Here is a 13,611-nt window from a genome sequence, read left to right on the forward strand (position 1 = left end):
TGGATCCAGGTGCTCAAGCAATAGCCTCAGTACTCTGCCTCTCTCCATCCCCTGGCTCCATTTGCCTCTGTGCTGCTGCATTCCCAGGCTGGCTGCCCTCCCGTGGTTCCCCTTCAAAATCCACAGATGTGTTCTACACTTAAGGCACATCTCAGTTCAGATGGTAAATTCTCACTGGCAGGACTTCATCGGCATTTGTGCTTCATAACTTCTTCAGTGGAAACAAGCAGATTCACATCCCCAACTTGGTCCAAACATACTTCAAAGCTTCCCAATAATTAATTGAGTGACTGGTTTTCAATTTAAGAGAAGTTGAGTTAAATTGAAAATTCAGCTCCTCAGTCAGACTGGTCACATTTTGAGAACTCAGTAGCATTTTAATCACCGCCTCTTGACCCCATTGGAGAGGGAGAGCCCTGCCCTACGGTTATGGAGATGGCCTAACACAGCACACCTGATCCTGGACAGATGTGCTAGAAAGCAAGTTACTGGTCGCAAATACTCACAGCCTGAGGGAGGCGGACACTATGACACAGAGAGTCACAGTGGGGTTGCGCTCAGGAAAGCAGTGAACCAGCTGCTGCTGTGCGAGGCAGGCTCAGTAGTAACAAGAGAACGAGGTGACCCAGGTTCCTGCAGGAAGATGTGATTGGTTTTTTAATTTAATTAATTAGTTTATTTTTTGGCTGCACCACATGGCATGCATGATCTTAGTTCTCTGGCCAGGGACCCCACCCCCATGCCCCACACTCATGCCTCAGCATTGGAAGTGAGGCGTCCTAACCATTGAACCACCAGGGAAGTCCTAGTTGCTTTGTTTAAATAATTCCAAGGACTAGCAGGTAATTGAAGTGCATTACATAGGGATAAGCAGATACCCTGTCTGGTCCCCAGGATATAATATCTGTATCCTGTAGAGATATTGTATATAGATATCTATACAGACAGTGTAGACAGTACATAGATATTGAATGCTGGGCACCAGGTTCAATGTCTCCAACAGTGCCTGGCCCCCCCTGCCAGGCACTCAATCAGTGTTTATTGAGCCAATGAATGAAAGTAATGGTTGGGTCCTTCCCAGCCCCGCCCAGAGTGTGGACCTGTCTGAGCCACAAGCCCCAGGGGTCTGTGAGCCATCCCCACCACCCCTATCCATCCCATGACACCCCAGTCCCCAGCCCCTGGGTCCTCACCTCACCTCCTCCACACTCCAGGAGCTGGAGACTCACCTCGAGGCTGAGGAAGGGGCCCGGCAGAAGCTGCAGCTGGAGAAGGTGACGACGGAGGCAAAGCTGAAAAAATTGGGGGAAGATCTGTTACTCTTGGAAGATCAGAACGCCAAGCTGAGCAAGGTCGGTGGCCGGTGAGCCCCCAAGGGTAGAGGGTGTGGGCCCACGGGTGGGCTGGGTCCCTCTCTGCATCGCCCACCCACCCCCAGCATGCCCCACCTCTAGGAGTCTTTGGACTCTCCATCTTGGCTGTGTCTCCCTGAACTTTTCCCATCTCCTAGCCTCTCTGTCACAGCTTCACTCCAGCCAGTGTTTACTGAGCAGCTATTATGAGTCATTCTTTATCTCTGTGTCATCAGATACCCCAAAGCCTCATTGCTAAAAACAGCCCCCATTTCATTACATCCCACTGTTCTGTGGGTCCATGGGGCTATGGTCCCCTTAGAGAGTTGCCGTGACATGATGGCAGGGGCTGGAAGGTGGTATCTGCGTGCTCCTTCATGCGGCCTCTCTGCTCACAGGAAAGCCTGGGTTTCTCATCTGGCAGCTCAGGACTGCCAGAAAAGAAGCAGAAGCAACCAGGCCTCTTAAAGGCTTAAGCCTGGAACTGACATCACTTTCTCTGAACTCTATACATCAGGTGTTGGCAAAGGTTTTCTCTAAAAGGCCAGATAGTAAACATTCAGGGCTCAGCAGGCTGCTCTGTTTCTGTGCCAACCACTCAATTTTGCTGTTGTAATGTGAAAGCAGCCACAGATGGCCTGTGTCAAATGGGCGTGGCTGCGTCTCAATAAAACTTTATTTGTAAACAAGCAGTGGGCCAGGTTTGGCCTGCAGGCTGTGATTTGCACTGAGCTTAAAGCAGACTCAGTCTAGATTCAAGGGGTGGAAAATTGGACTCTGCCCGTGGCTGGGCATGTGGTGAAGAGTCTGCCACCATCTTTAACCTGCTCAGGGTTAAACCCCTGGGCTAGGCACAGGGGATATGGCATTTAACTAACTAGAAAAACGTTTCTGTCCTCACAAGGGTGTGGGCAAGGGGGATGCTAGCTGAGTCACTCCAGGAAATCAACATAATCATACATTGTGAACTAATTATAAACTGTCAGAAAAGAACAGAAAACTGTAGAAGGGGATGGCCTGACCTAGGCGTGGTCAGGACAGGCTTCCCAGAGGCAGTGGTGCCTGAGTTGAGAGCTCAACGATGCTCAGGAGTCTTCTGGAACATTCCTTGGATGCAATGGCTCTTCTCTGCTACTCTGTTCTATATCTTCCTTTTTAAGGGAGTGCCAACCCACTGCCTAGACTTCCAAAACCACTCACAGTATAAAAAATGCTGCTCAAAAAAAAAATACATAAACAAATAATGAAAATAAGTAAAAAATAATAAAAAGACAGAAAAGAAAAAAGTGCTGGTCCAGGCCGGTGCTTCTCGAACTCCCATGTGCCCAAGACTCACAGGGAGAACTTGTCGGAATGCAGATTCTGACTTGGCAGGTCTGGGGGAGGGGGGCGAGATTCCATTCCTAACAAGCTCCCATTTGGTGCTGATGCCGCTGGTCCGTGAATCAGACCTGGAGTAGTGACGAGGCTCCAGAGCTCACCCGTGCACGCGGCTGAAGTGCAAGGATGTTCAGTGCTGTGTTGTTTATAATAGCAGGTGATGCGAATCAACATGAGCATCCATCCGAGAACCGTCGGGTTAATGAATAGGGGTATCCTTCCAATAGTGGGAGTCTATGCAGTCAACTGTGGTGCTGGAGAAGACTCTTGAGAGTCCCTTGGACTGCAAGGAGATCCAACCAGTCCATTCTGAAGGAGATCAGCCCTGGGATTTCTTTGGAGGGAATGATGCTAAAGCTGAAACTCCAGTACTTTGGCCACCTCATGCAAAGAGTTGACTCATTGGAAAAGACTCTGATGCTGGGAGGGATTGGGGACAGGAGGAGAAGGGGACGACAGAGGAGGAGATGGATGGATGGCATCACGGACTCGATGGACATGAGTCTGAGTGAACTCCGGGAGTTGGTGATGGACAGGGAGGCCTGGCATGCTGCGATTCATGGGGTCGCAAAGAGTCGGGCACGACTGAGCGACTGAACTGACTGACTGATGCAGTTAACAGTCTGATGGGGGTGTGATGGGTTCATAGACACTAGGGAATGGGAAAGGAGGGAAGGGGTGGGAGCTGGAAGGGTCAGGGAAGGAAGGCGAGCAGAAACAGATGGGAACGACAGCCAAGATGAGCGGCGAGCCCCTGACTCCCACCCCCACCTCCCACTGTGCTCAGGAGCGGAAGCTGCTGGAGGAGCGGCTGTCCGAGTTCTCATCCCAGGCAGCGGAGGAGGAGGAGAAAGTCAAGAGCCTCAATAAGCTTCGACTGAAATATGAGGCCACCATTGCGGACATGGAGGGTGAGCTCCCGCCCCGCAGCGGGGGCCTATGCACGCTCCAGCAGGGGCGAGGGTGGGGTGGGGGGACAGCCCTCATGTGCTGTGGGGCCTCAGTGGTCATATCTGCTAAATGGGGGCAGGAAAGAAGGCTGGGGACTCGTGTGTCCTCCTTCCCAACCTAGTTCTCTTCCTCTCTCCTTGGTATTTTGGGTGACTCTAGCTGATGGTCCCATTAACTGTTTCAGACACTTTTTTTTTCTCGCTGTGTCCCTTGCTGAGGACTCAGAAGCAGAAACAGAAGAGAGGGAACAGAGGAGGAGGCTGGGAAGGCAGGGAGAAGAGGACAGGGCAGAGCGAGCTGGCCAGCCGGCAGGGGCCAGGGCGAGAGGGGAGGACGGCCTCTGGGGTCTGCTGCGGATCGGGGCCAGTGGGCTCTCCCAGGGGTGGGGAAGCTGGGAAAGATGGGGAGGGGTGGAAAGAGAGGCTGAGCTCAGCTTGATGACTGGGGCGAGGGGGCTGGGGGTGTCCCTGGGGGTGTGGGTCTGGCTCCGTCATGCGTGGCCCGCCCCCCTCCCCCCTCCAGACCGCCTCCGGAAGGAGGAGAAGAGCCGCCAGGAACTGGAGAAGCTGAAGCGGCGGCTGGACGTGGAGGGCTCGGAGCTGCAGGAGCAGATGGCGGAACAGCAGCAGCGGGCGGAGGAGCTGCGCGCCCAGCTGGGCCGCAAGGAGGAGGAGCTGCAGGCCGCCTTGGCCAGGTGCGGGGTGGACCGGCGGGGCGCGCGGCACGAGGGCGCCGCCTAGCGGCGATGGAGGCGCCCCGCTGAGACCTGCTAACCCACAGAGCCTCCGGGTACCCTTCTGTAAAATGGACACAGCCAGAGTTCCAAGCCCGTCTGGTTAAGGGAAAACTGAAAGCGAGCCCTGCGTGTCTAGTAACTTAACAGTTTCTTGCGCTGAGGCCAGAAAATGCTTTTTTCTTCTTCACCCACCCCCCATCTTCTCCCCAGCCTCTCAAAGCTGAACAACTCAGAATCCGCTGTGATTGGATAAGTGATCTGGCCGTCTTAGGAGTCGTAATCATCATAATGCCAGGCATTCACAATTATTGAGCGCTTTCTGTGTGCCAGACATGGTGCTCACTGCTTTAGATGCTTTTCACCCTTGCGACCTCAGGAGCCCTTGTGTATGGATGCAGCTGGATTTCAGAGCAGCTAGAGTTGGGGGAAACATGCATTGCAGAATTGATGGAACAGGGGTTGGTGGAGGGGGTTAAGAACGTGCACCGTCCAGCCTGACTTCTGAGTTCAAATCCCAACTCCTCCCCTTTCTGGCCACATGAACTTACCCAAGTAACAACACCTCTCAAGTCTTAGTTTCTCCATCTGGAAAACGGGGGTGATTATAGAAGCTCTCTCAGGGTTAGTGTAATAGTCACTTAGTCGTGTCGGACTCTTTGTGACCCTATGGACTGTAGCCCACCAGCCTCCTCTGTCCAGTGGATTTCCCAGGCAAGAATACTGGAGTGGGTTGACATTTCCTTCTCCAGGGGAATCTTCCAAACCCAGGGATTGAAACCAAGTCTCCTGAATTACAGGCAGATTCTTTACCATCTGAGCCACCAGGGAAGCCCAGGGTTAGTGTGGGGGTTAAATAAGAAGGTGCTGAGGACATGCCTGGCACACCCGAAGGCCTCAATTGATGCTGTGGTGTGTTTCCTCCTACTTTCCATTACTACTGTTATTTTTTTTCCCTTTTGCATTGAGGTGAAATTCGCATAGCAAAATTAACCATTTTAAAGCATACCACTAAAAAAAAAAAAAAGCAGACCACTGAGTGGTGTTTGGTACATTCACAATGCTGTGCAATCACTACCATCACCTAAAAAAAAAATCCTATTAAAAAATCACTCCCCATCTGCCCCCTCCCTTCAGCCCTTGGCAACCACCAGTGTGCTTTCCGTCCACCTAGATTTTGCTGATTCTTGCTACTTCTCATAAGTGGAATTATATAACATGTAGCCTTTGGCACTTGTATTACTGTTTCCATTGCCACCCTTGTGGCAGTCCTGTGACGTGGGCGGGCATGCTCTCTCACAAGCCGGGAGCTTGCAGTGCAGAGAGGTTGTCACTTGCCAGGGCAGGTGTCCAAGCAGGGGACACAAACTGTGATTGGCATATTTCCCTGAGCTGTTTAATCCGCAGTCCACACTGCCCCTTCATTCGGCTCCTCTTTGCAAGAGCTTGATCCTAGAGGGGTTATGAGGAGGAGTTCAGGGGTCAGCCACCCACTGACCACATGACCAGGGCAAGTACTTTCCCACTCTGCGCCCCAGTTTCCTGCGTGACCATGAACATCACATGGGATGATAAAGCAGAGGGCTCTCAAGTGGAGGGAACTTAATAAGTATCCTTGTGATACCAATGGTGTCATCCCCATTTTACAGCTAGGGAAGTTGAGGCTCTGAGTCCTAGAGCCACTGGTCCAAGGACAGCTGGGATTCAAATCTGGAACTGGCCATGTCTAGTCCCTCCACACCCCCAGAAATCATCCCCACCCCCTGCCTGTCCTTGTACTAACCCCCTTGGTCCTTGTCTACCCTCAGGGCAGAGGAAGAGGGTGGAGCCCGGGCCCAGCTACTCAAATCCCTGAGAGAGGCACAGGCTGGGCTGGCCGAGGCCCAGGAGGACCTGGAGGCTGAGCGCGCAGCCAGGGCCAAGGCGGAGAAGCAGCGCCGGGACCTGGGCGAGGAGCTGGAGGCACTGCGGGGCGAGCTGGAGGACACGCTGGACTCCACCAATGCACAGCAGGAGCTCCGGTGAGGCTGGGCGGCCGGCAGCTGGCCCCAGTTGGGCACCTGTGCAGCCAGGTTGGGAGGAGAGGAAAAGGACATGGGTCCAAACTCTCCATCTGCACAGATGCTGAGCCATTCACCAGGGCACTGGCTGTGGACCAAGCTGGGAACATAAATGGATCAGACTCAGGCATTGTCCTCTGGAACTCCCAGTCTAGGAGTAGGCGGATTCAGGCAAAGACAGACCCGGTCCAGAGCTAAGCGAGCTTTAATGGAGTAGGACAGGCCATCGTGGGTGATCAGAGAAGACCCCTGTATCACTCTATGGGAGGGAGTCCAAGAAGACTTCTTGAGAAGGGGGTGTTTTGAATAGGGTTTTGACAGATGCATAGGAGCTCACTCTTAAAGCCACACTCCTCCTGCAGCATCCCCACCCATATTCCTCGGGGAATATAGAATGAAGTCCCCATCCTTGGAGGGAAAGAGTAAGAAGAGGCACAACCAGCTGTCGGGGGCTGCCCTAAAGTCCCACTCATCCTCTATTCTGAAATTCTATTCGCTGTCCCCTTTCCCCAATAAAAGGTCCAAGAGAGAACAGGAGGTGACGGAGCTGAAGAAGGCTCTGGAGGAGGAGACGCGCATTCACGAGGTGGCAGTGCAGGAGCTGCGGCAGCGCCATGGCCAGGCCCTGGGAGAGCTGGCGGAGCAGCTGGAGCAAGCCCGGAGGGTGGGTCGGGACGGGGCTGGGGTTTCTGGGGAGCCACAGGGAGGCAAAGGGGGATGCTGGGTAGAGGAGGCGTGTCTGGCTGGTCCTAGGCCAGCTCGCCTCTCTTCTCAGGTGTTCATGTCTCTGATCCATCTTTTTAAAAAAAAACAATTCTATTTATTTATTATTGGCTGTGCTGGGTCTCGTTGCTGCTCGGGCTTTTCTGTAGCTGTGGTGAAGGGGGGCTGCTCCCTAGCTGCCGTGCTCGGGATTCTCACTGCAGTGGTTTCTCTGGTCGTAGAGCAAGGCTCTAGAGCCTTCAGGGTGCAGTGGTTGTGCCTCCCAGGCCCTGGAGCACAGGCTCCATGGTTGCGGCCCCGGGGCAGAGTTGCTCTGCAGGCGTGTGGGATCTTTCTGGACCGGGGATCAAACCCGTGTCTCCTGCATTGGCAGGTGGATTCTTTACCACTGAGCCACCAGGGAAGCCCCCCGATCCATCTTTCATTCAGCGAACATTCGCTGAACATGTGCTATGTTCCCGGTGTGACACTGAGGGCCCCAAGTATGAACCAGACAGTCAGCACCCACTTTTATTGTGCAGATGGTGTTTTAGCAGGAGAAGCAGAGTGTAAACAATCTAAACAGATTCATAGTATAGATCAGGGTTATGAGTGCTATGGCAAAATGATGAACAAAAGTGGGCTCAGAATGCTAATAGTGGGGCGAGGGGGGCATTTTGTGATTTGAAATAGAGAAAGCCATGGAGAAAGTCTATGAAAAGGTGACCTCTGAGTCAAAAGTTGAAGGAAGGGGCTTCCCAGGAGGCTCAGTGGTAAAGAATCTGCCCGCCAATGCAGGGGACATGGGTTCAGTCCCTGGGCCGGGAAGATCCACCTGCCTTGGGATAATTAAGTCCCTGTACCACAACTGTTGAGCGTGTGCTCTAGAGCCCAGGAGCCAAAACTACTGAAGCGCGCGTGCCCTAGAGCCCATGCTCCACGACAAGAGAAACCACGGCCATGTGAAGCCCATACATGGCAACTAGAGAGCAGCCCCTGCTCACCACAGCCTGAGAAAGCCCCCTCGAAGAAACAAAGACCCAGCATGGCCAGAAATAAATAAACAAGGTCATAATAAAAAAAATTAAGGATGCGAAGGGTGACCCCATCTTGGCATCCTGGGAAACATGTTCCGGGCAGAGGAAACAGTCAGTGCAAAGGCCCTGGGGCAGGAGTGCGCCTGGCTCTTTAAGGAATGGTGAGGGGTTCCAGAGGAAATAGTGCAAAGGACATGGGGCATGCATGTGCCTGGCCTGGTAGAGAAAGGGATCATAAATCTCTGCCGTCTCTCTCCCACCTCAGAGCAAAGGCACATGGGAGAAGACCCGCTTGACTCTGGAGGCTGAAGTGTCTGAGCTGCGGACGGAGCTTAGCAACCTGCAGACCGCGCGGCAGGAGGGTGAGCAGCGGAGGCGTCGCCTTGAGTCACAGCTGCAGGAGGTGCAGGGCCGCGCGGGAGACGGGGAGCGGGCCCGAGCAGAGGCTGCGGAGAAGCTGCAGCGAGCCCAGGTGAGTGGGGCGGCCAGCTCAGTGGTGGTGTCTGCTGTGTGACTTTGGGTGAGATGCCTGCCCTCTCTGAGCTTCAGTTTGGTCCACATCAACCCTGCCGTCCCTGACAACTTCTTCAGCATTATCACACATTAACAGCTAGTAACTGGTGAGTGGTTGCTATATACCAAACATCCTGTGTATTTTTACTAAAGCCTCCTGGCCCTCCTCTGAAGGAAGTGCTAATATTGTTCCCATTTTACACACAGGGAAACTGAGACCCAGGGAGGTGAAGCTGGTTGTCTAAGGTCCCTCAGAGCCAAAGCGTGAATCCAGGCATGACTAACCTTGCGGCTCTTAACCCTGCCGCAGTGCCCACCTTTCACCCTCTTATCTTCTGGCCGTAAATAATCCACGGTCTGATTAGAAAAACCCAGGGCGAACATTTAAACCTGTAGGTAGAAAATGTCATACTGTGATTGCTGGGAGAGATGTGGGTTTTTTATTTTAATTATATTATGTTTTTTAACTAAATGACCAATACCTGTTTATTGCTGAGAACACGAGGCCAGGAGCTGCATCCAGGACCAGGTGGTGGTGATTTGGGTGCCAGGAGAACAGCTTTATTGAAATATAACTCACATACTGTATAACTCACCCATTTAAAATCAAACCAGTCCATCCTAAAGGAAATCAACCCTGAATATTCATTGGAAGGACTGATGCTGAAGCTGAAGCTTCAGTACTTTGGCCCCCTGATATGAAGAGCCGACTCTTAGAAAAGACCCTGAGGCTGGGAATGATTGAGGGCAGGAGGAGAAGCGGGTGACAGAGGATGAGACCGTTAGATAGCATCACTGATTCAATGGCCATGAGTCTGAGCAAACGCCAGGAGATAGTGAAGGACAAGGAAGCTTGGTGTGCTACAGTCCGTGGGGTTGCAAAGAGTTGGACACCACTGAGCAACTGAACAACGAGTTTTAGTATATTCATAGAGTTGTACATTTATCACCATAATCTAATTTTAGGACTTTTTCATCGCCCTGGAAAGAAATCCTGTGCGAGAGTTAGGGTTAAGGTCCCCCAGTCTCACCCCCTGCCCTAGCAATTACTAATCTACTTTCTGTCTCTTTAGATTTCCTATTCCGGACACTTCATAGAAGTGGAATCATACACTATGTGTCTTGTGTCTGACTTCGCTCACTTAGCATGATGTTGTCAAGGTTTATCCACATTGTAGCATCTATCTGTGCTTCATTGTTTTTATGGCTGGATAATATTCCATTGTCTAGAGAGACCACATTTTGTTTATCCAGTCATCTGTGGATGGACGTTTGGGTTGTTTCCACCTTTTGGCAGTTGTGAATGCTGCTTCTGTGAAGACCCTTGTACAGGTTTTTGCATGGACTTGTTTTCATTTCTCCTGGGTACAGACCCAGGAGCGGAATTGCTGGGCCCTGTGGAAACTCTGGTTTAACATCGTTGGTGGCTCAGATGGTAGAGTCTGCCTGCAATGCAGGAGACCTGGGTTCGATTCCTGGGTCGGGAAGATCCCCTGGAGAAGGGAATGGCAACCCACTCCAGTATTCTTGCCTGGACAATCCCATGGACAGAGGAGCCTGGTGGGCTATGGTACATGGGGTCACAAAGAGTCAGACAGGACTGAATGACTAACACTTTCACTTTCACGTGGAAACTCTGCGTTTAACCATTTTAAGGAGCTGCCAGACTGATTATTATGGCAGTTACACCCTTTTACATCCCCACCAGCAGCGGGTAGTGGGGATCTGAGGCAGGAAAGCAGGGGGGTCGGCTGGCAGGAAGCTGCCATGATAAGATGCCCCTTCCCCACAGGCTGAACTCGAGAATGTGTCCGGAGCCCTGAGTGAGGCCGAGTCCAGAGCCATCAGGCTGAGCAAGGAGCTGACCAGCATGGAGGCCCAGCTCCACGATGCCCAGGTGACTCCAGCTCCCATCTCACCACCCGCTCCCTAACCCAGACCGCGCCCCCCCGCCCTCCTGCCCACACTAAACATCATCCTCCCGTCCACCTGCAGGAGCTGCTGCAGGAGGAGACCAGGGCGAAGCTGGCCCTGGGGTCCCGGGCACGAGCCCTGGAGGCGGAGGCAGCCGGGCTGCGGGAGCAGCTGGACGAGGAAGCCGCCGCCAGAGAGCGGGCGGGCCGCGAGCTGCAGGCTGCCCAGGCCCAGGTGAACAGCCCTGCAGGGAGACACCCACACGGCTCCTCCTGGGTTCCATGGCTCATGGGGTGACCCCACAGGCCAGCGTGTCACAAGCCAGACCGCTGCAAGCCAGACTCCCCTCCTCGCTGTCCCCACAGCCCTAGCCCTGAGCAAACTTCATCCTCTTTCACCTGGGTCCTCCTCTCAGCCTACCTCCACACCTCCCTGCCTCTAGTCTCTCCCCTTCTGGCTCATCCTTCACGTGGTCTTTCTAATCCCCAAGCTGATGCTGCCCTGTCTTTGCTCACAGACCTCCCAGGGCTTTCCAGCTCCCCGCCCTGGACAAAACCCATGCCTCTCACCAGGTTGTCAGAGAACCTGCATTCTCTGGGCCTTCTTTCACCGTTAGCTATATTCATCTCTCATCTCTCTTTCCTCACTTCATGTAGGAAAACGCTTTTCATTTATTAGGACTTAGCATCCGCCTCTCCTGTTCTAAGAAATTCCTCACTACCCCTCTCTGAGCTTCCTTAGCCTTTCTTTCTCCTTTGTCCCCACTCCAGTCACCCTGACTGGCTAGGACTGTCATTGCCCATGAGTCCCCCCGCCAGACTGAAAGCTCCCTGAAGGTGGGACCCCATCAGAGTTAGATCTGGGTCCCCAGCCTAAGCCAACATAGTGCCTGATATGTGGGATGCCCTGAGAAATGCCTGTTGAATGAATGATGAATGTATACCTGTGAATATACTTCTTTAACTGGAAAACTCCTATGCATACTTCAAGATCCATCACAAATGCTCCATCCTCCAGGAAGTCCCTTGAATGTTCTCAATAGATTTTTGAACCCGTCTGGTGGACTCCTGTGGCTTCCCTATTTCTACCTTAGCCTCTATCATCCTGGTTGTGACACTCAGTCTTCCCCATCAGACTGGGGGTTCCCCAGGGTAGAACCCATGTCTGATTCATCTTCTGGGTCCTGTGGAAACCACTTAAACGTCCTGGAGAAGCTGGGGCTCCGAGAATTCACAACCTCATCCCTACTCTTCAGGCAGAAGTGCCCAAAGGAGTGAATCATTTCCCTCTTTGGGCCTCAGTCTCCTCATCTGGGAAATGGGGCCCCACCAACTCACACCCGGGTCACTGACATGGGTGCCACCCTCTCTCTCTCTCCTCCACCCCCAACCCCAGCTCTCAGAGTGGCGGCGGCGCCAGGAAGAGGAGGCAGGGGCCCTGGAGGCAGGGGAGGAGGCTCGGCGCCGGGCAGCCCGAGAGGCTGAGGTCCTGAACCAGCGCCTGGCAGAAAAGGCGGAAGTGGTGGAGCGGCTGGAGCGGGGCCGCCGGCGGTTGCAGCAGGAGCTGGACGATGCCACAGTGGACCTGGAGCAGCAGCGGCAGCTCGTGAGCGCGCTGGAGAAGAAGCAGCGCAAGTTCGACCAGGTGAGGCACCTTGGGTTAGCCACCTGGGGAACTGGGATGCTCACCCACGCTGCCCGTCACGGTCACTGTGAGCGATCAGTAACAGGTGATGTCACAGCTCAGCTGTGAACCTGTGAGGACCTTCGGGCAAGATGCCTCTTCCCTCTGAGCCTCTGTAGGATAGAATGCCCATTGATCCTGGCTTAGGTCTCCTGCCCCCAATTAATTACTGCTGGTACCCACTGTTACTCCCAAAGGCGTCCTGCAGATACACCAGAGGGTACTTAGGAAGGCAAAAGGAAATAACACATCTTGCTTCTCCTACTGACTCACTGTGGACCTCAAGCAAACTGCTTGTCCCGTTTCAGCCTCAGTTTGCTCATCTGGAAAATGGGGATAAGGGAATTCCCTGGCAGTCCAGTGGTTAGGGCTCCGTGCTCTCACTGCTGCTGCTGCTGTTCAGTCACTAAGTCGTGTCTGACTCTTTGCGACCCCATGGACTGCATCGCTCCAGTGCGATCCCTGGTTGGGGAACTAAGATCCCACAAGCTATGCGGTACAGCCAAAAAAAAGAAGAAGAAAGAAATAATTGAAAGTGGGGGTCGTACTAAGCATCTGACAATCTAAGAATGGAATAAAATTCTCAGAACCCCAGAGCGTTAAGATCAGGCAACCCTGAGGTTCACATCCCAGTTGGGGCCCTTTCTGGCTGTGTGGCTTGGGTAAATTGCACAATCTCTCTGCCTCATTTTCTTCATCTGGAAAATGGGAGAGTCCTTATTTTTGCCTTTATTGTTGAAAGGAATTTTCACTGGCTGTTGAATTTCAGGTTTTATTCTTTTCACACTGGGAAGAGATCATTCCATGTTCTGGGGCCTCCACTGTTTCATATTTAAAGTTAGCAATCATCTAAGTCATGGTTTCCCTGTAGGTAATGTAATGTGGTTTTCTAGCTGATTTGGACTGTTTTCTCTTTATCTTTGCTTTTTAGCAGTTTGACTATGATATCCAGCTATGGGATTTTGTGTTTATTCTACTTCAGTTTGCCAAGCTTCCAACAGCTTTGGGTTAGTGTTCTTGATCAGATGTGGAAATCTTCAGCCATTATTTTTTCAAATATTTTTCTGCCCCATTTTCTCTTTCTTCCCTTCTCTTCTCAAACTCCAAATACATGTATGTTCGATTGCTTAATACTATTTCATAGATCATTGAAAAAAATTTTAAATAATTAATTTGTGTTTTATATATATATATATATAGAGAGAGAGAGAGAGAGAGAGAGGGATAGTTAAGCAGGAGATGGCAAGAGTGAACATTGACATCATAGGAATCAGTGAGCTAAAATG

General features: G+C 52.4%; 1 protein-coding gene across 5 annotated transcripts in view; it reads left to right on the forward strand.

The window, feature by feature from the left end:
- The window catches only part of MYH14 (myosin heavy chain 14), a 78,368-nt gene that overhangs the window by 50,709 nt on the left and 14,048 nt on the right, over positions 1–13,611 (forward strand). For all 5 annotated transcript variants that reach the window (XM_069551314.1, XM_069551312.1, XM_069551313.1 and 2 more), the window contains 9 exons: positions 1,215–1,352; positions 3,520–3,643; positions 4,206–4,377; positions 6,225–6,437; positions 6,996–7,140; positions 8,481–8,687; positions 10,521–10,625; positions 10,724–10,876; positions 12,038–12,286. In XM_069551314.1, coding sequence (XP_069407415.1) covers positions 1,215–1,352; positions 3,520–3,643; positions 4,206–4,377; positions 6,225–6,437; positions 6,996–7,140; positions 8,481–8,687; positions 10,521–10,625; positions 10,724–10,876; positions 12,038–12,286 — 1,506 coding nt within the window. The remainder of the gene's footprint in view (positions 1–1,214; positions 1,353–3,519; positions 3,644–4,205; positions 4,378–6,224; positions 6,438–6,995; positions 7,141–8,480; positions 8,688–10,520; positions 10,626–10,723; positions 10,877–12,037; positions 12,287–13,611) is intronic.

The sequence above is a fragment of the Ovis canadensis genome, chromosome 14 (assembly GCF_042477335.2).
Source record: "Ovis canadensis isolate MfBH-ARS-UI-01 breed Bighorn chromosome 14, ARS-UI_OviCan_v2, whole genome shotgun sequence".
NCBI classification, from domain to species: Eukaryota; Metazoa; Chordata; class Mammalia; order Artiodactyla; family Bovidae; genus Ovis; species Ovis canadensis.